Source organism: Engraulis encrasicolus, chromosome 4 (assembly GCF_034702125.1).
Source record: "Engraulis encrasicolus isolate BLACKSEA-1 chromosome 4, IST_EnEncr_1.0, whole genome shotgun sequence".
NCBI lineage: Eukaryota > Metazoa > Chordata > Actinopteri > Clupeiformes > Engraulidae > Engraulis > Engraulis encrasicolus.
The window spans coordinates 40,062,148-40,089,032 of record NC_085860.1 but is presented as its reverse complement, the minus strand read 5'-3'; the positions used below and the strand labels follow the sequence as shown (position 1 = coordinate 40,089,032).

Sequence of the window (26,885 nt, the reverse complement as noted above, 5' to 3'; positions counted from 1 at the left end):
TGAATATGGCAGCGTCAGTGGTGTCATATGTCATGGTTTTCGCCAAGGCCATGTCAACAGCTGGACTCAAAATGAAACATCTCCCACTGTGTGTCTGTATAGTACATCTTCAAAATCACTCATGCACAATGTTAATATTGCATGGTGACAAGGTTAAGAAAGTGTGTGCGTGTGTGCATGTGTGTGAGTGTGCGGTAGTGTGTTTCCAACAACACTCTCTATTTCTGTTTCTGTGTAATCCAACTGCGTTTTTGCTATTTTGGCAAGTGACAACAATGGTCCATCATTATATTATATAAATCCTATCATAATTTAAAAAGTAGGATAGGCTGTCCCCTGAAAATGTACCCCATGCAAAGTGTTCATGACAGGACAAGACCCTTGAAGAGGCCTCAGAAGCCCTAGCATGTAGCATCACATGTAGCCTAATCCAGATAACAAGGGTCAACCTGGTCAAGGACTGTCACCGCTGATTAGAATTTGATCCAGGCCATAAAGAGTGAGTGGCAGAGAGATGTGACAAGTGCCTCCCGATGTAGCTGATGGATGACCGGTTGTCATGTCCTGAATCATGACCTCTGCCAGTTTGTGACATACCTGTACTACGACACACTTGGGTGTCAATACTTCACAACGTGTCAAACCTTGCCACCAGGAATTCAGGCAAATGTGTTTGCGGTCATGGAAATGTAAGTGATGGTAACAATAGGGATGGCCATAGCATTTGGGTTTTACTGTGGTCAGTGTTTCTTTTCGCCAAAAACAATGTTGTAGCAACAGAGCTGTCAACATTTGTTGAGAAATGTGAGCCTTACATTGCTAGGGTGGTCCAGAGGGCAAATTTGAAATTAGCTTTATTAATGGGGACCTCTTGCGACGTCTGGCATAGGCCTATTTACGAATGGGACAGAATGACACTTTAAAACAGGCCTTTTTAAAAAACAGGAATTATTTGAACTTTAATCTTACCGGTATAGTGATGCTCATTGTTTTAGCAGTGTTTTCTGTGTCACAACTGTGTAGGCCCATTTCCATATGCACTGGATCAGTGCACTAGTAAGGCCCATTCACAACCTGCGGCACATGAGTTACATCTCTGTCCGTATCTTTTATCCACATGAATACCTTCTTACCTCCGCACATCTTTCACGTGGGGTGCACTTCAGATCCTTTTCATCCGTAAACGTCCCAATGACGTGCCACTTATGCAAACAGAAAATCAATGGATAGGACTCGTGCCTATCCATCTCACATGTAGCGATAGCAATAGCATCAATAGCATATCAGTCAAGTCAAGTCAAGTCAAGTCAAGTCAAGTCGGTTTTATTGTCAATTTCTTTACATGTGCTGGTCATACAAAGAATTGAAATTACGTTTCTTACTTTCCCATGCAGACAGACATAGACTCTAGACTCTAGGTGTGGACATAGACAATTAGACATAGACAGTATACATACATTACACCTAGAGTACCTATACAATACCCATACAGACATATAAAGTGCAAGACTGGGCAACAGCAGACATACATAGAACATATATTAAAAAGAGGTAGTGTTGTGCATTCCAGTTATGTCCTATTGTGACGATTCTGATATAGTGACAGTAGCATTTTGAAGTAATAATGAATATAAAGTAAGCAATTTGTAATGTGCAGTATTTACAACTAGTTGGTAGCTAGTTTTCCAGTACAGTCATTTAAGTAACAGGCATGAAGCAGCAGCAACATGTGTGTGTGTTTTGAGTCAGTGTAATGTGTGTGTGTGTGTGTAATTGCGCTTTTGAGTCAGTGCAGTGTGTGTGTGTGTGTATCAAACGGGATTGCAGCATGGGATTCAAAAAATAGTAGGACTAATGTTGCTGCATAGATTATGAGTGTCTGATTGCAAAGCATTTGTGTTTTTCTACTATTTAAAATACCTATAGCTAGTCATAGTTGACCTATATATATTTCCTGTCTGCTAAGAGGGTTCTAATCATACCTATTTCTGCTCATCCGTCTAACAGCTGGGAAACTATTTTGAAAGCTATTCCACATGGCTTAAAGTGGATTTGGACGTCCGTCCGGCATAATACCCACCGCCTTTTCTATGAGGTGCTCATACTATCGTGTCTAACGGTATAGAAAATAGTCACATGACGGTGGCCACTCATATATAGAGATGATATAAAACCCGGAGGATCCGGTTGGAGAGCCGGGTAAAGACCTCATCCGAACAGACCGGATGGCTGTCGTGCATTGAGCCGCCAAAGGCGGGTCAGACGGCATTTCATTAATATGTCAACAAAATGGCAGTTACAGCGCGAGAAATTGTGAAACCGGAATATATCCTCTTTAGTTGACTACAACAGCCATTCTCTAATCTCCCTAGTATGCTGTTCAGTCACGAACATTCACTGAGTAAAACTGAACCAACTCCCGCCTCGTCATTCATCGAGCCTGTTTGATCCGTCCAGCCTGTTGTGGCCAATTGAGTCGCGGATCCCCCGCTCCCTATGTGTGTGCTTCTGACTCTGTTGAGGTCTACATTTCTAAATGTTAACAGTGCTCTGCCAACGCTTTAACATCTCACTCTGTAGCTACTCTTAGGGAAATTATAGTCTACAGACGTGACTCTATCACTCACTGCGTTACAGCGTAGGCTACAGTCTTTAAAGCCACTGCTGTCACTCCCCTCGTCCGAGTCACTCAGCAGCGGCGCCCTCGGCGACTCGGTGAGACGAATCCTGACTGAGTTGTTGGTAGCAGCGAATCCCCTACGGATCGGATCAACGCTTAAGTTTCGTTTTTGCCACGAGTGTGCGAGTCGCAAGGCAACTCGGCAGCGGAAGCGAGTGGTCATCTGCTGCTCGCCTCCTGACTATCCCTGCTCAACTAGACTTCTGCTCCCAAATATTTGACTTTTAGTCTTCTTAAATACAAACACACACATTATTTATTGCAAAATAAGGAACATGCCGTTTCACTGCTGCCAAAGGCTGTTCGAGTTGTGGTTGCATGTTAAGTGAGGAGAGGTGGGTCGGATCGCAGCATGAGTTTAGGAACTGTGACATTCATAAAGTGAGTTTTGTTGATCAAACTGTCTTCTTTGATTTATCAACATTAGGCCCCTAATTGATAAATGGAACAACAAAGGCATAGCTATTTAACGGCAGAAACGTTTTAAAAAATACATTATTATTATTTATTTTTATTTAGGCCTATTTTAAATAAGTGATCCGTGTGATCCGAGTGATCCGTCTAATCCGGGTACTCTCCTTGGAATGATCCAATCAATCCGGACGCCTCAAAGATTCGAGTTAAGCACCTCTACTCATATATAAACTTCTTCCATTCACTTTGTTTCAGCGTGTGTATTTCAGAGCTGGATGTCCTCACCCTATGTTTGGAGGCCCCTTACCCACTTGCAGTGTGCCGGCATTGCATAACCGCAGAGATACACCAGCGGCGATCTGAGCGAGTCGAGCGACGGAAGTAATTGACTTTGTATTGAGTCGAGAGACAAAAGCGATTCTGGAGACTAGAGCGATTTGCGCGACGAGCGCGACAATTTGAAGTTGAAATCTTTTCAACTTTCTATGACGCGGTTCGGCGACAAGCCGCGACAGCCAATGACTGTATAGAGGTCAGTGACCACAGCCAATGGGAATGCTTGAATGCTTTGCCTTCTGTCTGTACGGACATACTCTAGTCTCCTCAATCTCTCGTATCGCTTGCTGCTACACTCTGTCGCTTGAGTCGCGTCGCCGCTGGTGTATCTCTGCGGTTACCCTACCCTTTCATGAGATGACAGAGTTTACAGGTATATGTAATGTGTGTATTAGCTTTACCAGCCAATGGATTGTGCAACCCCTGTGGAGTTGTTTTGGCTTTCTCTGCAGGGAACACCGTGGCCTCTGCTGTAGGCCTATACACGTTATTCAGTTTGTACTCTTAGCCCCCCAGTTTACACATGCTCTGGTATTTTTTTTTTTTAAATGGAAGACTTGCGCCTTTGCTCCTGCCTTTTGCTTGCACACAAACAGAGATTTACCCATGTATGCCAACTTAAATGACTTTCTCCTTCTCCCACCACTCCCGTCCACAGGCATAGCGTGTTTATGGTAACTCTCAACAACTCTCGACTTTTGACGATTCTCAGATGCTACTGTATGTAAAGTCATTTTGAAAAATGGAGGGAGAAACGATATGTTAATCATAATTGACGGCTATGTGTAAATATAGTCTTAACCTGTCTGACCTGACACCCCTTCATTCCTCCTTTTTTCACTCCAAGATTTGTGGTCTTTCACAACGTTTTCAAAATAGTTGTGAGCCATTTGATGTCTGACAAGAGTCATCCCGCTCTGCACTCCTACCACACAATTTTTTTTTTTTTTTACTATACTATGTATATTTGTTACGCCATTTGCATTAATCCACCAGCAGTGTCAAATTGGTGTTTATGCCAATTTTGTTATAATTATGTTGTTTTTCTTGCTGAAGACAAATATGTCCTATTTAGAAGTGGTAACATCTGATAGCATCTTGCACGTGGGTGTCAACTGAATGAATGTGTTGTTGGCAGGACTTAGCGAGCAGGCTAATGAGGATGAAGTCTCAAAGTGACACATTACGAGTGCAGAGTGGTCTTCCTCTATTAAAGTAGACTTGTAAAATTATTATATTTATTGCCACTCCAGTAAGAAATTGCATATGGTGCATGATATGATTAATGACGTTATTCATTACCTTATTCATTACCTTACCTTACATTGGTAATAATATGTGCTATAACAGATTGCGGCATTGCAAAGCTGTTCAGAAATTGTTAATATTTTCTGGTGCATGTTATTTATTTCATCACCAGTGTGACAGAAAATGCTTTTTGCCAAACTCACGCACGCACGCACGCACGCACGCACGCACGCACACACACACACACACACACACACACACACACACACACACACACACACACACACACACACACACCTTGTTACCCAATCTCTCTCTCTCTTTCTCACATAGGACCGCACGCTGTTACCCAATCTCTCTCTTTGACATGCACACACACATCCGTACACATACTCCTTCTGACCTTCGGTCTGACCTGGCTGGCTCCTTGCTGAACCCCCCCGATGCACCTGCTCATGTTCACTGCCAAGTTTCTCGCCCCTGTTGAACCTTCCCAAGACCCCTTCTCTCTTTCTCTCTCTCTGTCTCTCTCCCTCTCTTTCTCTCCCTCTCTTTCTCTTTCTCTCTGTCTTGCTCTCTCCTCGCCTGCATCCCCGCCGCCTTGCTTCTTCATGTTACCCGGCCGGCTCTGCTTCCACCTGCCTCGCTATGTCTATCTTCACACCATCAGCTGGGAGGCAACAGCCCCTCCCCACTCCTCCTCCTCCACCTCCTCTAATCCTCTGAACAATGTTGAGAAGTACAGCTGTCAGTCAAATTATGCAGATCTGGATGCTTTATGTCAGCGGTTCCCAAACTTTTTCCCCCACGCACCCCCTTTCACATTTCAATGTGGTTCGGGCACCCCCTATGCGAATGTTGCACCACAGCACATTTTGGGTAATCCTGATTTCCAATCAGACGTTTTTTTTCTGCCATCAATACAATGGAAGTTATTGCATGACAAGTCTATGAGTTATAAATTACACTTTCAATTCATCAAACAATTAAAACTACCTGACGTTCATTAATGCTGGATAAAAAAAACACACATATCCACCATTGCTCTATTCAGCTCGCGCACCCCCTGGTGACAGGCCGTGCATCCCCAGGGGTGCACGCACCACAGTTTGGGAAACCCTGCTGTATGTCACCCAATAGTGGCAGAACATCTTGGGATGCCGACTGCTGCATTGTAACTCGGTTAACTGTTGAGTCTATTTTTACATTAATATGGATTAATAGGTATGTGATTCCAAGTTCCAACACAGGTGCTGAAGGTAATATTTCCACTAAGGTGACCAATGCATTGTTTCTTTGGCCCTGGGTCTGACCTTGAATGCATTACTCTCCCCCTGTTCATTTCTATGTTTATCCCACCTCTGCGAAACATCCAGACATGTCTGTGCAGTCTGTGAACAATGGCAGCCAAATGAAAACATTGCTTCACACGTATGGACCCGTTTCATTAGCTGCTCCATCATATCCCTATCTGGCCTTATCCATGTTGTTGAATGAACAGCTAATAACCTGACTTCAATTAATCAATTGGCTTCAGAAGTCGCTCATATGAAAGCTACAACCATCCAAAACTACACTTTATGTACAAAAATAAATTTCTTGCACTGAAGAAAGATGAACAATTTAATGAACATGGAAAGGGCAGATTTTGGCTAGACAATGTTTTGTTGCCTACAGAAAATACTACCAAAACTGAGCAGATAATGCGTAGAATAGATCATGTGCCATACTTAATTGCTGAATCAGGGTGCATTCGGGACCAACTTTTGTTGATCGACAACTGCACACTACGTCTGCGAGAACTTGCCGTCACGATTTGGGTGGTGCTAACAGCGAGTTTAAAGATGAACACAAATTTGTAAGAGACGATGAGCTCGCACCAGTTTTATCTACGTAGCACATCACCTGTGAGATGTGAGGGGACAGGTGGGTAGGAGGGGGGCTGCGGTGTGCATTGCAAACTTTTTAAGGGTGTGGGACTCTGCCTCCACACAGATGTCAGTGAACTTTTGGCTAACCAGTTGAAAGGTGCGTCACCCTGGAAGTGGTATGCTGACCTTTGCGATGAGCATCAACGCAGATAAGCAACTGCAGGAGTTGCAGTCGCTTTGAGAGAGTTTGACACTGTGTCACACGCTGTGTCTTTGTCACAGCAGGACTGAATTCGGTGAAGTCGATCATGATTTCTAACCATCATGCAACGTTTCCATCCCAGAATGCACTGCTGTCTGTCGATGCAGGCAGTTGTTGCGGAATGTCATGCAAAATCAGCAATCTGCACAGGTGTGTGTGTGTGTGTTCAGGGTCATTGTCAAGTTGGAAAGCAATACAATGATCAACAATGAAGGTCAATGAGTATTGGTAACACAATCGCTATTTGTAGAGCAATACATAATGTTGATTTAATCAAACTTTAGTTTTGTACATAAAACTTCCTTTGGGATAGCTGTAGTTTTCATTTGAGCGACTACTGAAGCCAATTCAGGTTATTAGGTGTTGCTTCAACAACATGGATAGGTGACAAAAAACGTATGTAAGGGGCTGTATAGCGTCAACAAATCAGCTGTCAACAAATATGAGTATTCTGTAAAGCGACTCCCCTCATTATCTAATCATATGACGACTATTTTTAAATGCCAATGTATTTTCCAAAAGTTCCATGAATTCCACATGGTATCCAGAAGATGTGTGCAACATTATATGAGGATCATTGCATGGGGGGTTACATAACTATCCCTTAACCAATCATATTTACTGTCTACTGTCTACTATGCACTGTGTACTGCACTGCGAACACACCGGTAGCAACAAGAATAAGCGACACAGAATTGTTGGAATGTGTAGCAAATGCGTCAGGAGTGATAGAAGCGAAAGAGTTTGCCTGTTAAAAGTAGAATGCAAGCACTCCAACATTCAAATTGGCTGGGGTGGCTGTCACCGAACCATCAGCATCATAGCTCATTTGCATTATATTAGCTGAAGTCCAACAAACCATCGCTCAAGTTGCTCAAATCGCCTTTAGTTGCCCAATTAGCTTTTGTCTCTTCTGTCGCCAGTGGCTCAGTACAATATTTGTGCCATTCATTCCCTGGATACAGCATGAGGGGTTATTAAGGGTCAATGGCAATATTTCTAAATATCTCCCACCATGTCTTGTAGACAGGAATGGTGGTTGTTGTCATCGAAATTCATAGTCTGACATTTTTAATAATATACGTAACATAGCGTACCCAAATGTGGTTTGGTGCCGTTGCCTTTGCACTCCTCACAAGGTCAAAGGTCACTTCACTTCCTGCTCACAAGATTTTTTCTGACGTCGTCATTTGCGAGCAAGCACTATTTAGTAAGTTTGTAGAGACGTAATAGTAGAATAGGTTATTAAAGCATAACAAAATGGGTTAAAGTATTACACTCCCCGTGGGAGTACAAAAGTTTGATAAGTACAGTCAGCTTTGATGACCGTTAGGAAAAGCCTAAGTATAATAATAGTTATGCATGTTAACAGTCATTCTGTTAACATTCTGTTAATTTATCTGTTTACTGCGGAACAGATTAATTCTCCATCCAATCCCTTTTTCATGGGCTGTGGGGTGATTCTTGGATAATGCTAAATGCCATGTGCCACACGCCATACAATATTGAAAATAAATATTCAGTTTCCATGGATTCTAATAAGACATCCATTTGTGCGTTTCCGAGAGAGTGTATTTAGTGTAATTACCGAGAGGGTGTATCCATATTAGGGGTGGGCATAGATTAATTTTTTTAATCTAGATTAATCTCACTGTAATTATGAAATTAATCCAGATTAATCTAGATTAATCTATAAAATGGCTCATTCAGAATAGGCACGCTAGCAAAATAATGCCGAAAAAAAACCTTGGGGGTTTCTTAAGACAGATGCCGCATTAGACCAGAGCTCATCTCTTTTTTCCAAAATGCATCTCATCTTCAAAAAATGGTCATGTTGATACTTGGTGATGAAAAAAATCACTGCAATATTTGTAAAGTGTGTCGAATATGTTAGGAAGCATTTACAGTTATAGATACTGAAATTTCAAAATGAACAGCGCTATAAGTTGTATAGGCGAATAGGCCAGCAGATAAATCTATTAAACATTTAGACTATTTAAACAAAATGACCTCAACAGGTCAGCATTTCTAAGAGAGAAAGAGAAAGAGAGAGAGAGAGAGAGAGAGAGAGAGAGAGAGAGAGAGAGAGAGAGAGAGAGAGAGAGAGAGAGAGAGAGAGAGAGTAGGTGCGATCGAGATGTGTCAACGCATGTATGCGCATTTAGACAGCAATGCACCCTGGGTGGAAAATGCTGCATGACGGTTAGATTTCCTGTCAAACTTCGAAATTTCGTCGACGTTGCGTTGACGAGGTGACATGTCACATGGTGTAAAACTATCGCGGGATGAATGCGGCTGCAGTCAGATCTTGCAACCTCTGCAGTTGCTTATCCCCTTCAACGCTCGTCGGCGCTCGTCGGCGGACTGCCTCCGAGGTCACGCGCCCATGAACTGGTTGGTCAACAACTCACTCACGTGTGTATATGGGTCTTGTCTCACAAGTTTGCACAGGTCCCCACTTCAGCTCCTCCTCACTGCCTGTCCCCCCACTCCTCACACGTGGTGTGTTAGTAGAGCAAACCGGTGCGAGCTCATCGTCTCGTTCATATTTGTGGCCGACTTTAAATGCGCTGTATTTAATAACACCCACATCGTGACAACAAGTTCTCGCTGACGTCCGTTGCGCAACGTCGACGCTCGCAATGAAGTCGTATGGGCTTACTGACAGTTAAATGAGCAGCCGCTCCTTTAAGAGAGGGAGGAGCTCTGCGCACAGCAGCCCACGGCAGCTCCAGGCTGGATTTCTAGAACCTACAGCACTGGCCTTCGGGGATTTGGCCTAAACCCGACAGTTGTTCTCAGAGTTAGAATGCCAGAGGAGTAACAACTTGAAATTAATTCAGTTTACTTTGCAAAAAAAAAATCAAGCGCGACAACCGCGAGGTTTATTATTACCGTCTATTGTATCTCAATAGTCGCAAATGCGTGGTCGCAATACAATTACACAAACATGCAGCGAGAGTAGATATTGACAGTTTCAGTTTGACAATCTTCAAAATGCACATCACACGGAATGTTTTGCAATTATGGCACAGGCAAGATTTCTGGAAGTTGTCTGTGTTCCATGCAATGCGTGAGGAAATGTAGGCTATGTCGGGCTGGTGGCTACTCACACAATGTCTCTCTATGCTTCACCTCAAACAATAACGTCTCTTTAGTCTACCACTTACGAAAAAGCACTAAAACAACACCTACCACAGCAGAGAGATTAATGTTTTCAGCATGCAAACCCTGTTCATATTTAGGTCTGCTGATAGCAACAGGTGGAGAGGAGAAGCGACTGGAGCGCAGTCTGAAAGCATCTGTCAATCAAGCGCTATGGTGACGCGCATACCCAAATTCCAAACCCATATTTTGAGTATAGATTAACGTGCGATATTTTCTTTATTGCGCGACAGAGGCTCACATTATCGCAGCACGTTAACGCCGATAACGGCCCACCACTAATCCATATAGATGTTAAATATTGAAATGTGACTGACAGAAGTGCTCGAGGCTGAAAACAAAGGCACACTCATTTGAATGGAGAAGCAGCTGCTGTTGGAGTCAGCCTGCTCAGCTGGTGTGACCACACTGTATAAAAAACACTGTTGTGAAAACTTAACATGTGTGGTGATGGAGGAGTGTAGTGTACTGTAGCTTTCACCCACTCATCCACGTCTCATCTCAAAATGTGCCTCTGACATGAACATGGCAGAGCGGAGGAAAAAAACGAGACTGAGGCAACAGTCAATAACCCAGTAAAAGATGGTTTGAAGGTAAAGAAAAAAAGAAGAGAGATGGAGGAAGTGGCAGAGAATCGGCTATATTTGGTGGCTCTCCCAGTGTTAATCCCGGTGCTTAGGCATAACCTGTTGAAAAGGTCATGAATCTATTTCAACCCTGAGCTGCTCTCTAGGGAAATGCCACTGTTCTCTTCCATCACACACGCACAGAGTGTCTCTCTCTCGGTCCAATTGCTCGGTCTGGCAAATGCCTACCAAATTAGACAGCACGTCAGGGAGTGATTACGCTAATCTCTTGAAATAATGAAATTATGGGACAACGACGACTGGTCCCAATGCAACAGCATGACAACAGTGTGCATGTATTTGTGTCAAGAATCCACCAAAGGCGCAGCAGCTGGGGGAGCTGCTGTGTCCTATGCCTGCCAGTGCCCACCTGTCAGTGACACTCACCCAGTCAGTTTTGTAGTCATAATAATAGCCTCTTTTGATACAGGCCTGGCCTTATACTGTATGTTACAGAACCTGTAACCATAGGTCCTGTGTGTCATTCTGAGCAGAGACTGCAGACTGGTGACTGTCACTGTCCCTGTCGGTTCTGACAGTCATGCTGCCCTCTGCTGGTAATATAGCCTCAGTGCCGCGCTACGACATGACCTCGCTGGCCTGAGCAGTCTACTCACCCCCTGCAGCGCAGCTATGCGGTGTGTTCCCAAGGTGTGGTATGCCTTGACTCTCAATCACAGCGTTCAGTTCCGGGCCCCGATGTGGTCCGCACAAGCCCGAAAGGGTGATTTAAAAGCCCCATACAGCTTGCTTGATAGTGTTACAATTCCCATAATAAACAAACTCAGTGTCATGGCGGAGCTGCCTTATATACAGTTATACTGCATGCTACAGCCACATGTATTCATTGCGGAATTAGTGACAGCTTAGCTGCCGGTGGAAGGCCTGTCAGACAAGTTACTTTACCCTCACAAGTATCCTTACCCTTGAAGTATTTAATCCAACTTAAGATGTCCATGCAAAAGTATCTCATTTGCTTTCAAGCTGAATGTCCTGTGCCATAATACAATTTGAGTTAAGGTGATGTAAAAACTCTTGGATGAGGGACGTTAAATTGTTCTAAAGTAGCAATCTGCTGTCATCGTAAGGCTCAGGTTGTAGCCTCCTTTGCTCTCTGCCATGGGTAGCACTGCCATCAGTTTGTCAATCACTCAATGCTACACAGAGATGGGTAGGTAACGTTGGGAGATGATGGCTCGATGATGGCTTGTGATGGCCATGATGATCTGCCGAGATGGCGATGGCCTCTGTGGTGAAATATGACCTGGGTTCACCGGGGTGCTTCTTTAGCAAGCTTTTCCCTTCATGTGCAGTTTCATAGTTTGTGTAAGCATTTGTGTGTGTGTGTGTGTGTGTGTGTGTGTGTGTGTGTGTGTGTGTGTGTGTGTGTGTGTGTGTGTGTGTGTGTGCGTGCGCGCGCGCGTGTGTACAAGCATTTGTGTGTGCGTGTGCGTGTGTGTGTGCGTGTGCATGTGCATGTGCGTGTGTGTTTATGTCATCTGTGGGGTGATTTGTGAGCCATTTGTGTGTGTTTGCTCATCAGTCAGTGGTAGTATCTGTGTCCTCTGCGTGGTGCTTTCTGAGAAGTGTGTGAGTGTGCACGTGTGTTTCTATGCAAGTGGGTATTAGTCAGTATTGGGGTGTATGTGTGTGAATACACGTCAGAGCATCATCTGTAGCCTATCCTGCATGGCAACTTGTGAGGTGTTGAATCTGTGTGTGTGTGTGTGTGTGTGTGTGTGTGTGTGTGTGTGTGTGTGTGTGTGTGTGTGTGTGTGTGTGTGTGTGTGTGTGTGTGTGTGTGTGTGTGTGCGTGTGCGTGTGCGTGTGTGTGTGTGTGTGTGTGTGTGTGCACACGTCACTCAGTGTCATCTGTATCCTGCTCGGTGACTTGTGTGAGCCGTTAAGTTTTATCTACGTGTTTGGAGGCGTGTGGGCAGACACTGGGGTTTTGTCAGCCAATGTGGGGGTCATGCCCTCCTCCAGATAGTCCCAGTGGCCGTCCGATGCCCGCTCTTAAGTGTCTTACAGCACTGCACTTTCCTCTTCATCACCATAAGCAAAGCAAACCGCCGTCCGCTTAGGGATATCTAACTTTCACCTCTGGAGAGACATCACGGTGAGTTATAGCAAGCCACTTTTTTTTTACTACAGGTACTGTATGGGTATCTGAGATTTTGTATGAGAGAGTGTTCTGCACACTGGGTATAAGCTCCAAAAAATAGCCAACTTTATTTCATAACAATTGACAACGTTTCAGTGTGTGGATGATCGAAACGTGGCCTTTTGTTTTAAATATATATGTATATACATTTAAAAACAAACGTTTCAATATATACATATGAAGGGTTTATTTGCTAAACGGTGTATCTCCATTTTTTGACTTTTGCATATTATTATTGGAAATGACTGTTCAGAGGTCCTATTACCTATGTGTGAATTCTTACCATTCAAATATTTTGAGAACATACTTTTTTAACCTATATAAAATGCATTTTGCAATGCAATTCAATGGAATGCCCAATACAAAAATGTCTATTTCCCAACATTCTACAAAATGGAGATACACCGTTTTGCAAATAAACCCTTCATATATTTTGCTTATATCCAGTGCAGACCACTTTCTCACATCATCTTCTACCACTGATAGGCACCTGGATTACTGCTTTTCTACCGTAGATCTGAATACTCTGACGTTTATGTGATACATAACCTTATCATGGAGGCATCTATCAGTGGAAAGCACCAGGTAGTGAAATATAGTAGCAGTAAGATTTCTACAAATTGGTAAATAATTACTGTTGGAAGGCACTGAAGTGGACATGCATCTACAAACGTACGTAGGTCTGTAATAGAGATTAATTTGATTATATACTTTGTTCCGAATCTCTTTGTTGAGAATCATTTGTTAGGACAGGGCAGGTTTGTGAAAATTAGAATGAGGCTTTTTTTTCACTTCAATACATTACAATGAAATATAAAGACTCACACTGTACAACAAAGACAACAGTCTACATATAGACATCTAATATAGAAATGTTAGAAAACTTGGGAAAGCTGCAGATTAAATTATTCCATGACCACCTACCCTTTTCAGACTTTTCAAATTCAGGTAGTTGTAGCGTATTAATCTAGAGACTGTACAAAACCTTAATAAAATGAATATTTAGTGAGATGTGCTTGGCTACTGCTGTTAAAGAGGGATGAATTTGGGGACATAAATGTGTTGACAAAGCACTTTCTGCACTTTGTTTTTAAATGTTTTTTGGGGGGGCTTTTTAGCCTTTATTTTGATAGGACAGCTGAAGAGACGACAGGAAGTAAGTGGGAGAGAGATAGGGTAGGTTAGGAAATGACTCAAGCCGGACTCGAACCCGGGTGGCCCGATATGGTGTGTTAACACGCTGCGCCACAGCACCCCCAACTTTCTGCACTTTGTTAGAGATGTAATTTCTGAATCTGACGGGCACGTCAAATATGGTGCCGACACTGCATAGCGAAAAAATGCACCCGAGCTGAGGCGAGAGACTCCAAGCATTTCCAAGTGGGTTTCCATGTGACAAATGTGACTTGTTCCTGAGATAGGTAGCAGTAGGTGTGTGCCAGCCTTTGACCTTTCAGACAGTTGATTTACCACGGCAGTTTTGCGGTTTGGCTCTAACACCACTTGGCACGCCTTGGCCCAGCGGCAAATGAAGGGAGTTGATAGTCTGCAACTCTCTCATCTGAAAGTGTGTACATGATGTTCTTTCAAAGCTGAGGAAAAATAGACTCATGGATTGTTTACTGCCAGCTTATAGGGTATCAATTGCAGATACGTTCTGGATGAGAGTGCTGTATGAAGTTTGGTGCTTCCAAACATTCACAGGGAAACAGAGGGAAATGAACAGAAAGCCCTTACGAAAATTGACCATGGTAAACCATGGTTTTCATGTTCTTTCAGCATGGTTCGTTTTTTGTTTTCTTTTTTCAACGGTTCAATCATGGTTTGACTACGGTTTAACTATAACATTTACAAAATAAAGAGAACAGGACAGCACTCCACATTGTGTTAACTGTAAAATTTGACATGGTTTTACTCTGAAAACTAATCATGGTTTTACCACGGTTTATAATTATTCATTAAATTACACTTAGCTGCCGCTTTTTTATCCAACACACATATTGGTGACAGTCCTTGGAGCAATGTGGGGTTAGGTGCCTTGCTCAAGGGCACTTCAGCCATGGATGGAGGTGTAGGGAGAGGTAAGGGTGGGATTCGAACCTGCAACTCTGTGATCTTCAATCCAACTCCCTAACCATAACACCACGGCTGCGAACAAGTTTTCCTGTTTTTTTGGGTAACCATGAAGCCCACAATTAACCATGGACCATAAATGGGTTTGCATGCCCATAATGAAGGAAAAAGTACTTAAATGTACTTGAAACTACAATCGCAAACCAACCCTGCCTGTTCCCAAATATTCTCTTTTAACAGCCACATACAGTAACGCTTCTCTTTACACCTCCTCTCGTGCTCCGGTCGTCTCTGTGAGGACTCCCCTACGTTTGTATGGAGGGAATTCCGGTATGCTGCAATGCACTGTGGGAGTGGGAATGTCTCTGTTCTGCTCATCCCTTGCATGCGTTTTGTGTGGACATTATGTTCCTCTCATTACTCTCTCTCTCCTCCTGGCATATCTACCTGTCATCACTCCTAATAAACAGGCCACACGTTCAGCCCTCTGCCTAATCCCTAGCAGTATAAAATAGACATGCCCCCCCACACACCATACACGCACACACGCACGCACGCACGCACGCACGCACGCACGCACGCACGCACGCACGCACGCACGCACGCACGCTCACTCATACCCATATGGCAACACATCAAGATGCCCACATAAACACACATACATACAGGTAAACACTTTTTGTCGACTCCCTTTTCTCTTTACCTGACCAAAATAGGTGAGGCCTTGCATCGGCTAGATGATTATCCAGAAGGATGTTTATCCAGCAGGCGTTTCCCTCATTGTGATGGGTATGACACATCCCTCCTCTGTCCGCCTGGAGCCCCCTAGCTTAAGTGCGCTATGTTGGTTTTAATGGTGTCTGTCGTATAATTGCGGTGGTAAAGCCAGAAAGGGTGGGCACCCCCATCCCCCCCACTCCTTCTCCCATACGTACATGTTAGTGTGTGTAGACTCCTTGGGCCTTTCTCAAAACCTAGTGCAGTGTCCTTCCAAGTGTATCAGCCTAATTAGTCACACCCAGTGATTAGATACTCATAATTAGTCACACCCAGTGATTGGATATTCTGTAGAGTTCACCAAAGAGTATCCAATCACTGGGCGTGACTAATTAGGCTGAAACACTTGGAAGGCCACTGCACTAGGTTTCGAGAAAGGCCGAGTGTCCTTGTGCAATGAGGGCCCCTATGATGAGTAAGGTGTCACCGTCATTGTCACTCGTCTGGACGCTCGTCTGCTCTGCACGGCTGATGAGGTGGTGAGCTGTGGCTGGATGGATGAGTGACCTCAAGCCGCCCCTAAAGTCGACACGGGAGACAACCCCCCCCCCCCAAACCACACTCTCATCATGACTCTGGGCACTGCTTTATCGTTTGTTGTTCTAGCAAGCAGTTGTTGAAAATCATAAAGTGATGAAGGACAAGATTCCAATATATGTCTGTCTATAAACATACGTATTCGATATAGTATAGGCCTACATACTCTATCTATCTATCTATCTATCTATCTATCTATCTATCTATCTATCTATCTATCTATCTATCTATCTATCTATCTATCTATCTATCTATCTATCTATCTATCTATCTATCTATCTATCTATCTATATGTGTTGATTAGTCTAGTTGCAGTATGTTTTTGTGTGTGTGTGTAAGTCAGTAAGTTCAATTTATATAGCACATTTAAAAACAGTGTGACCTAATAGGCAAAGGCCAAGGCGTGCCACGTGCGTGCGTGCGTGCGTGTGTGCGTGCGTGCGTGCGTGCGTCAGTGTGTGTGTTGGTGTGTGTAATTGCTATGCACTGTAATAGTAAATAGTGCATTTTAGCTGTGGTCGTAATGGTGCTTATGTAGTAAAGGGGAGTTTGGCAGCAATACCACTACTGTCGCAGCTGTCCCTTGGGGATGAATGAAGCCCATTTTAGTCTATGGTGTTGTTTTCATAAACACAAGATGACCTGACTGGTATTTTACCCCTTTAAACTTTTATTAGCCAGACCCATTTCCCTCTTCCACTGTGTATTTATATTCCTCCACAAGTGCTTCCTACAACTACTGTAGTTAATGGTTCGTTCCTAATTTTGTCTCATTTAACGTTGCTGTTCTACCTCTACTGTAGATTGCTTCAGTTTATTATAAGTGGCTATTTAGTTGTTGGGCTTGACTGTGTAGTGCGTTAGTTGGGGCATGAGTAATTGTGTTGCTTCACACTATCGCAACTGTTTCTCAAAGGATGGAGATTAGTTGTTAGAATATTGCAGTCCTTTAGCATTTGTTCTGCTTGTGTGAGAACCTGGCGGAGATTTGTCTGGAGGTAAATTGGGAAATAAGCCTTTTAGATTGCCCTGCAGTACATTTCTTTCTTTCTTTCTTTCTTTCTTTCTTTCTTGCTTTCTTGCTTTCTTTCTTGCTTTCTTTCTTTCTTTCTTGCTTTCTTGCTTTCTTTCTTGCTTTCTTTCTTGCTTTCTTCATTTCTCATAATCCCCAAGAACAATTTCCAGCTGAAATGTTCCCTACTGCACATATCGTACATACCATCTTCCATAACTGAAGAACAGAGATGAAAGGAGACATAATGAAACATGTCAGGAGAAAAAAAAACTGTATGGGTCAAACTGTGAAATGGATTTAGCTTTTTGGCTTTTGGATGATTAAGTCCATACTGTCAGCTTTTCCTCTCATTCTCTTGTTTCTCTCTCTCTCTCTCTCTCTCTCTCTCTCTCTCTCTCTCTCTCTCTTTCTTTCTCAGTGTACGAGAGGAGAGGCAGACAAATCCATGAGAGAGAGAGAGAGAGAGATAGAGAGAGAGAGAGAGAGAGAGAGAGAGAGAGAGAGAGAGTTTATGAGGAAGTCTGTGTGTGCACGCATATGTTTACAGTAGAAGCCAATGACTGCACTGCAGCGTTATTGGTCCAGCTCGAAATATTTTGAAAGTGTCATGGAAGTTGGCATTGGTATTGGAATGGAACTGGGACAAGTAAGTGGTTCCCTCGGTAGGCCCCTATAGTGCATGCACTGCATATAGGTATGTGCCTGTGTGTGTGTGTGTGCCTGTGTGTGCCTGTGTGTGCCTGTGTGTGCCTGTGTGTGCGTGTGTGTGTGTGTGTGTGTGTGTGTGTGTGTGTGTGTGTGTGTGTGTGTGTGTGTGTGTGTGTCTGTGTGTTTCTTATCTCTGTGGGCCGGGATCCTACTTTCCACCACCCACATGGCAGGGGTGTCGCTATGTGTGATGGATCAGCGCAGTAAATGTATCCCAGATAGACTGGACGGCGTCCAACCAGTTCACTGAACGCTCTTCATAGGATATTCACTCTCACAATATTCACTCTCTCAACATGCCCTCTCTCTGTTCATTCTCTCTCTCTCTCTACATAAATACGATATGTCCTCTCTCTCACTTTGTCGTATACGTATATGCCATCTCTATCTCTTTTCATGGTATATGTAAGGCAAATGGAGAGTGGTGGTGGGGGGGGGGGGTTAAGGAGTAAGTTGTACCAGGCACGGGGAGAGATGGGGCCCAGATTCAGTTCCTCTTAGCATTGTATGTGTTGGATGTGGGGGGGCTTTCAGATGACTTTGTCCTGGGCCCGGCCAACCCCTTCAGTGGGCCTGGTTGCATATGGACTTTCTCACTGTTCATCATGTACTGTATGCCCTCTTCTCATCGTGTTCATATGCCCTCTCTCACAGATTGACTCTCATGCAGTATCCACTTCATCCGCTCTCTTACCACTGTGTGCATGGCATAGTGGCCCTGAAACTAGGGCTGTAACAATATTGTATCGAACCGAGAAATCGTGACGCACAGAGTCACGATACTGCATCGTGATACAAGGAGGCAGTATTGTGATACACCTTTTCAAATTTTTATTACCCATTAGTCCAGAAAACTACCTTATGATTTGATGTGATGGTGTTTCCAACTTCAGTGGAGATACATTTCAGAAATCGTGGGGTGTATCGAACCGTAGGTCAAAAATCGTTATACGAACCGAATCGTGAGTTGAGTGTATCGTTACAGCCCTACCTGAAACCCATGCATAGCCTATATGGCCATGAGTACTGTACAGATATGATCTGTGTTGTGCTGTACCTGTGCTGTCCTTTTGAAAGGCTTAGCCTGCTTGGCATGGCAAGGTCTTTGTGAAAGCGCTTCATTTACTGTACATTACTTCAGGCTTGTTATTTTTTTGGTAAGTTAACAACATAAAGTTCCTTGTCAGTTTAAGGAATTATCTGTAAAGTAGTATGGCATAGAAGCACCTTTTAGGTGTTACGTTTTTGCTCTATAATTGTTAAAAAAAAAAAACCTTTTTGATCTGCATTAACTGTACTGTAGGGAAACCCTATGCTGATGATTTTGCCTGTTGCCGTTCCTCTACCATTCATATTACACTGTACTGTAGCTGTTACTTGTTAAAGGTTGAGGTGTGTGTTCTGTGTGTGTGTGTTGTGTTTTGTTGTGTGTTGTGTGTGGTGTTGTGTTGTGTTGTGTGTTGTGTTGCGTTGCGTTGCGTTGCGTTGCGTTGCGTTGCGTTGCGGTGCGGTGCGGTGCGGTGCGGTGCGTGCTTGCGTGCTTGCTTGTGCGTGTGTGTGTGTACTGTAGTATGTGTGTGTGTATGTGTGGCCTGGATGAAACCCGAGTAGTTGGGCAGCTGTCTGTGGAAGCCCTGGCTTTAGCCTTTGTTATGTTTTCATTCTCAATCACCCCCAGCAGGAGTGCTCTCTCTTGGACCTGACCCGCTCTCTCACACCCACTAAACTCCTGCTTCCAGAACACACGCAAGCACTCACACCCACACACATACATGCACACACATTCCCGAAGCATGCTTTAGACACACAGACTCGCACGCACACACAAAGTCTCACACTCGACACTGAGAGAGAGAGAATGTGAGAGAGAGTTCAGTGCACTCACCCTCTCTTTCTCTCTCTCTCTCTCTCTCTCACACACACACACTCTCTCTCTCTCTCTCTCTCTCTCTCTCTCTCTCTCTCTCTCTCTCTCACTCTCTCACTGACTCTCACTCTTTAACTTACTTACTTACTTTAACTTACTTACTTTTCTCTAACTTACTCTCTCTTAGTCACTCATTCACTCACTCTCTCACTCACACACACTCTCTCTCTCTCTCTCTCTCTCTCTCTCTCTCTCTCTCTCTCTCCGTCCCTCTCTCACGCATACACATTCATGCACACACACCAAGCAAATATACGTACAGTCAGAATAAAAACAAATGTACACATGTGCACACATGTACACACGTGCCCCCACATCACATGGCACCACACACCCCCGTGCCCGTGCCCGTGCCTATGCCCATACCCCTGCCCTGCCTTGCCTGTGTGCCCATACCCCTGCCCTGCCTTGCCTATGCCCATACCTCTGCCCTGCCTTGCCTGTGTGCCCATACCCCTGCCCTGCCTTGCCTATGCCCATACCCCTGCCCGTGCCCGTGCCTATGCCCATACCCCTGCCCTGCCTTGCCTGTGGGCCTGTAGGTTCTTCATCTTGTCGCCTTAATCTCGCTGCCTCATCAGACCTTTTTATAGGGAACTCATCGGCCGTCCGGGAGGCAAATGCCCTGTGGGGATTTATCAGCAGTGATAGAGTTACAGCACGCCAGCTCAACGCAGCACCCTCACTCCCTCCCTCTCAGCCTGGCCTCTCACACACACACACACACACACACACACACACACACACACACACACACACACACACACACACACACACACACACACACACACACACACACACACACACACACACACACACACACACACACACACACACACACACACATTCATACACTTACACACACACATTCATACACTAACACACACACACACACACACACACACACACACACACACACACACACACACACACACACACACACACACACACACACACACACACACACACACACACACACACAAACTCCCCACTGCCAATATCGCAGAACTGCTTTTCGTGTGTAAACTATGTGTGTGCGTGTGTGTGTGTGTGTGCGTGTGTGTGTGCGTGTGTGTGTGCATGCTTGGTTATGTGTGTGTGTGTGTTCTGAAAATGGAGTGGGTGGAGACACTGTATTGTGTGTCACACACGGCACTTTAGCGTCACTCTGCTGTAGAGCTTGTGCCGTATCTCTGTCCCCTTACCACTCTTCACTCTTGTTCCTCTCCCCCTCTCTCCTCTCCTCCGTCTGTCTCTATTTCTTTCTTTCCCTCTCCCCACTCCTCCCCCTCTCCCGCTCTGTCTCTCTCCCTCTCCCTTTCGTTCTCCCCCTGCTCTCCTCTGCCCCTTTTCCTCTCTCACTCACCCCATACCCTATCTCTCCCTCTTCTCCTCCTTTCCTCTTCCCTTCCCTGCGTCTATTCCTCTCCTCTGCCCAGTAGAGCGGTACAGGCCCAGCATGGCAGCCCCGAGCTCCAGCGGACTGGAGGTGCTGCTCTCCACACTGCAGGTAGGCACCCCACCACCACCACCAACACCACCACCACCTCCACACTTGCGGCCATTGATATTATTTTAGTTGCAAACGTCAGGTGGTACAACCACAGCTAATACCCTTAAATTCATAAATAATTGGTTGTTTATGTACAAGCAATGAATAAGCAAATGTACAAGCAAATGAATCATATTTTTTTTTATCAAAACAATAGTGGCACTAGCTGTGGTCGCACCACCCTAACGTCCACTACTAAGAAATTGTCAATGACCCATAAGCGGTTCTTCCTGTAAGATAGCGCCAACCCAAACGCCATTTACCAAACGCCAGCACTCTCCTAAATGTTCACGTGTGCTTTGTAAGAGCCTCTGAACCTTTGAGCTTCTGAACCGGCAGGGTAGAGTTACTTAACAAGGATAACAGCAGTAGTGCCAGTAGAAGGTCAAGTGTTTCTTTTGTGCTCGCAAGGCTCTGAACAAATGAAAGTCTAACATTAACATAAAAGCGGGAACAAGCATGCTGTTTCTTGGTATGTGCTTGTTTGTTTGTGTGTGACATGTTTCTGTTACAAACTGTTTTCCCCTGACATAGGTCAGTTGGACTGCTGGACTTGTTGTGTTGCTGGGTGTGTGGGTTTGAATCAGTCCTGTGGTATAGAGCATGTTCCAACTGAGAGTTGCGATTCAATGTATGCAAACATTCAAGGGTGTTCAGATCGCTTACTGTATGCCATTAAAGGTTAACTTGAGCAGCACCTTTAGGGGTTGCATTTGCACCTGCAGACAACATGGCGTAGAGAGGTACATTCATTTCAATACTTTCAAAATTTGCTTGTATAGTGGAAAGATTTTCTTGATTGCTTTATACAGTATTTCACATCTTGCAAGTATGTTGCATACGTTTTGTAAAAAACAAAATGCAACAGACCATGTACATTAATATTATAGTCATGTGTTAGTCAGGTGTCGGGGAAAACTTGTCCTTGGACTTCTACTGTGGAGTCATGTGTGAGTGAGAGTGCTGAACTCTGACTGGCGCGAACTTTACACAAGTAGACTGTCTTGTCTGTGTGGGTTGCTATATTTTTCCACAGAACATCTCCCAGTAAACAGCAGGGCAGGAGTTGTCTTCAAGGCCCTGTCTGTGAATGTGTAAATAGTTTGAGGATATATCTGATGTCCCCCTGGACACTCAGTTCCATCTGTTGAGCTGTGGTGATGACGCTCCTGGATCTTTCTCTAAGATGCATGCTGGGGCAGATGCTCCTGATCCACCCTCAGGAACAGCTAATCTCCACCTCTCCCTTGACTGCAGTAGAGTTAGTGTGCAGAGGCCTCTCATCTTGTTTTCCATGGCGCAGCAGTTGAACTGCGTTTACTGTTTACTGCTGCACCCAGATAATTACGGTATCCTCATCATCATTGTCCTTATCATCGTGATCGATGACAGCAGCACTGAAGTCCTCCTGCACTAGGTAGGTGGTCTCCTCCTGTCATCACCTTGGCTTGGTCAAGCAGTTGCTGTTGGGTCCACTCTGCACCCAGAGAAGGACTTTCCCGCATCTCAAATGATATCCAAAGGGAGGCTTGGCAGTTGCCCCCTCATCAGTGACTCAAGCTTTAGGCGTCCCGTGCCTTCTGATGGCTTGCCAGCCCCACGCCTTTGGTGCAAACAAGAGAGGAAGTTACGCCACATCAGTTTCCCCTTTCTACCCTTCCTGCTCCTCTACCCGTCCATGTGTTTCCCAACTCCCCGTCCCTCCACATGTCTTCCTATGTTTTTGTTTGTCCCATAAGCTGATAAGAGAGCATGACGGACGTGGGCTACCGTCCTCGGTGGTGGCCGTGCGTTTAGTCGATCACCTGTGTTGCGTCACGGCCTTCTGTTTCCTACAGCGGCTCTTGGGCCCTCAGGTGAGAACTCAGGTGTTCAACACGTGCTCCAGCTCCAGACGCTTTTCACATCACGTCCAAAGCCTGTGGGAGGGGTACTTCATCCTCCCCCCCTCCCCATCATGTCATTCTTCATGCCGTCGCGCTGTTGTGCGTGCGGCCATGCATCGACATCTCAGCGTCACGTCAGCGACATTGCAGAAACATCTTGGTAACATTGCAGCAACATGGCAGCGACATCACAGTTTGCAAAAAACGAATCTAGACCTAAATCTCATATACCTGTGTTTCTGTGTGTACTTGTCTTGTGTGTGCAAATGTGTGCATACTGCAGTATGTACTATTGCAAGATTATAAGAGTGTGTATACCTGTACGTATGCATTGCATTAGGAGGAAGAGAGGTGTTTGTGATTGTACATGTGTGCACAGTATTAGTGTTAACACCAGCTGAGTGAGTTAAATAACAATTAATTTAATTTAATTTGATCTGTCTAACCAATGTTCAAACAAAAATTGTAGTGTGCTTCTGTACTGTACAATGAGTTTTCCTGTGTGTACGTATGTGCCTGTATGAACATTATATGTCCATACATGTGTGTGCGCGTGTGTGAGATTGGCTCTTATATTTTATCGTTTGTTGTATATCTGCACATGTGAACCGTATTTGCATACAGGCTTGTTTCCCTGTGCACATATGTGTATGTGTACAACATCAGCTAAAGTGCTCTGAATGAGTCACTTGCAATAAGGAGATGTAGATCTGCCTGCAAGCAAAGCCATTTTGGCCTTTGTGTTTTTTCCACAATTTGCTGTGTATTGTATACATCTCTGTGTGGAAATGCTAAAAAAAAGTTGTGCATGCTATAACGTGCGTGTTTTGTGTCTCTTACACACAAAGTAATACTGAGTAAAATGAAGACCATTGTGAACAACACTTTCAGCAAAGTTTTTGGATATTTCTCCTCATGGGTGACTGCTTGCTGTGTGTGTCTGAAGTGCAGAATAGTATGTGTGTATGTGGTGGTTCAATGTTGTGTGTGCAGCAGCACCAGAATTAATCACAATTGTAATTGAGTAAAACAGAGCTCTGCCTGCTCCAGTGAAGCTCTTAGGAGTTTGAGTATTGCCTCTTGTGCTTAACAAGTATGAGGAGAGTAGATGGCATGCACCAGACACTTGCTTTGGAACCGAATTGATCTCCACTGTGGCATGAACAGTGTCTCTATTTCTCTGTCTGTCTGTCTGTCCTTCTGTTGACCTTTTTATGTATTTATCTGTTATGTGTTTACATGTTTGTCTATTTATCCATCCATGCATTCATCCATCCATCCATCCATCCGTCCGTCCGTCCGTCCGTCTGTCCGTCTGTCCGTCCATGTTATGCATCATGCAGCAACGGCATCAGGTTGTATTCCATCAGACTGTTTCTTACACTAAATTCTGTATGTGCTGTTACTAATACTGTACTTAACAGTGTATAGTCCAAGGAAACAATGATGTTTATGCTATTTATGCATTTAGTAATCAGTAATCATCTGACAATAATAATTGTTGCAATGTTATTTGCAATGTTATTTATGTCTAACTGGTGAATCAAATCAAATGGGTTATAATAGAAAAATGCCAGCATCTTCTGCAAATGACAACAAACAGCACTTATTTCTTATTTCTATCAAACCAGTCCTACTGACTAGTGTGAAGTACTGCATAGGCAATGTAACTGATGTACAAGGTACACATAGTAGTCACCTGATATTAGCTGCAGTCAGAGTTTGCTTTACCCATTCAAGACCATTAACTCAGAATTTAGGAATAGGCCTAAGTATAAACCTTCCAGTCTAAGCTGTTATGTGCCCCTGAAGGAAGCTACAGACTTTCAACTGGATACTGGGTAGCTTGGTACAGACAGCTCGATATTTACTGTATATTTCCCCAAATAGTAGCTATATGAATAAGGTATGAGATTACAAATGGCACATAATTGTAGAACAGTTTAAACGTGAGACCGAGAGAACATTTAGTCCGTAACTGAACATGATCCCAGTGCCTGGGATAACTAAGAGTCCATTCAGAGAGTTAAAGAGAATGTTTCCCTCAGTAGTACCTCAGTTGGATAACCATTGGTTTAGGACTCCCAGCATGCTTTTAGAGTACAATATTTCTGATCTTTAAAGTGGCACACTGAGAAAGGGAGAAAAAAAAGGACTGCGCTGATAGACTGTGCTTGAACACATGGAAACAGTCACCCCCTCCCCGCCCCCTCTATAGCCTTCAGATTTCTGCTGCCACTTCAGAGCTCTGCCACGTCTCTAATGGGGTGCCTGGTATCTTGCTGGCACAGGCCACGTCCAACAGATGCCCACAGTCACCCCCTATTTCCATGGCAACAAACACAGAGAGGTGCCGAGTCTGACAGCCTTGCTGTGTTCTGGACTCTGCTGTGTTGCATTTTTTGTGTTTGCAGAGACTGAAGAGCAGGAGACATTGTTAGATGGTGATTGGTTTATAGCCAATTGGCTTTTAAATAATAAAGTAGAAGAGGTTTTGAAAACATCGTATCACACATTCTGCAGAATAGTTGGCAGGGCTTCACATTCCTTTTTTTAAAAGTATTTTTTGAGGCTTTTTGGCCTTTATTATTATAGGACAGTGTGAGAGTTGACAGGAAATGACTGGGAGAGAGAGATGGGGCAGGGTCGGGAAATTACCCCGGCCGGACTCGAACAGGGGTCCCCGTGGGCAATGTAAGCCCAAATGTGTGTGTGTGTGTGTGTGGGGGGGGGGGGGGGGGGGGGGGGGGGGGGGGGGGGGCGCCACAGGGGGGGTGGGAGGCGGGGTGTGTCCTGTCAAGTTACTTCAGATTACACATACTGTACGTTCGCTGTATGCCACATAGCTATTATGACAACATACTCTATACTCCAGTCCATGGGCGCAACTACTCCTTTCGGGGGGGTATGCAAGAACTATTTTGGTACCCCCCCTCCCAAAAAAAACACTTAATAATTATTTGGCGCCCTCCAACGCCCTCTCTTTGGCGCCCCCCTCTCTCTGGTGCCCCCCTGCAATGCATACTTCGCATATACTGTAGTTGCGCCCCTGCTCCAGTCCAAATACTCATTAAGAATGGCCTGTGGTAATATACGTTGATTTACTGTAATATGATGGAAGTGGAGAGTCATGATGAATACTGAGCATCGTAGGAGACGCTCCCCCTAGAACATTAGACACCCGGATGGGATTGGAATTACCGGCTGTTTTTAAAAAATGTCAACATAAAAAAATGTATCCCCTTTCAACTGTAGGCTACTAAACCTGTCTGCAATTATTAATATAAGCACTTACATAATCGGTATGCTCATTTCGTATTCAGCCTTTCGGACAGTCTGAGGCTTCTAGCCCTACATTTATCAAGTCATTGTGCATTGCTATGCCTATGTAATTGGCAACTGAAGTGAACGTTTACTTGCACGATGGCAGCGGGAGGTAACAGTAAGAGTACAGTAGACAAAGACATAAGGACAAAAGATGAGGGGAAGCTGAGAACCCGAAAAGACTCATTTAATGTGTCCCCCTCCAGTCTTCTTGGCTAGTAGGCACTCTCGGTTGCAGGCGTTTTTACTTCCTCCCTTGTATATAATAATACCACCGTCTTTACATTTGTTGTTGTTGTTGTTGTTGTTGTTGTTGTTGT

The 26,885-nt window shown here is 44.4% G+C and overlaps 1 protein-coding gene across 8 annotated transcripts in view; it reads left to right on the top strand.

The window, feature by feature from the left end:
• The window catches only part of LOC134447774 (cytosolic carboxypeptidase 4), a 178,094-nt gene that overhangs the window by 10,852 nt on the left and 140,357 nt on the right, over positions 1 to 26,885 (top strand). Inside the window, exons 1-3 of one of the 8 annotated variants that reach the window (XM_063197412.1) lie at positions 12,527 to 12,721; positions 21,246 to 21,313; positions 24,585 to 24,596. In XM_063197412.1, the coding sequence (XP_063053482.1) occupies positions 21,263 to 21,313; positions 24,585 to 24,596 (63 nt within the window). In that variant the 5' untranslated portion in view covers positions 12,527 to 12,721; positions 21,246 to 21,262. Of the gene's footprint in view, positions 1 to 12,526; positions 12,722 to 21,242; positions 21,314 to 24,584; positions 24,597 to 26,885 lie in introns of those variants that run through there. The other 7 variants (XM_063197413.1, XM_063197409.1, XM_063197408.1 and 4 more) reach the window with 7 other exon arrangements.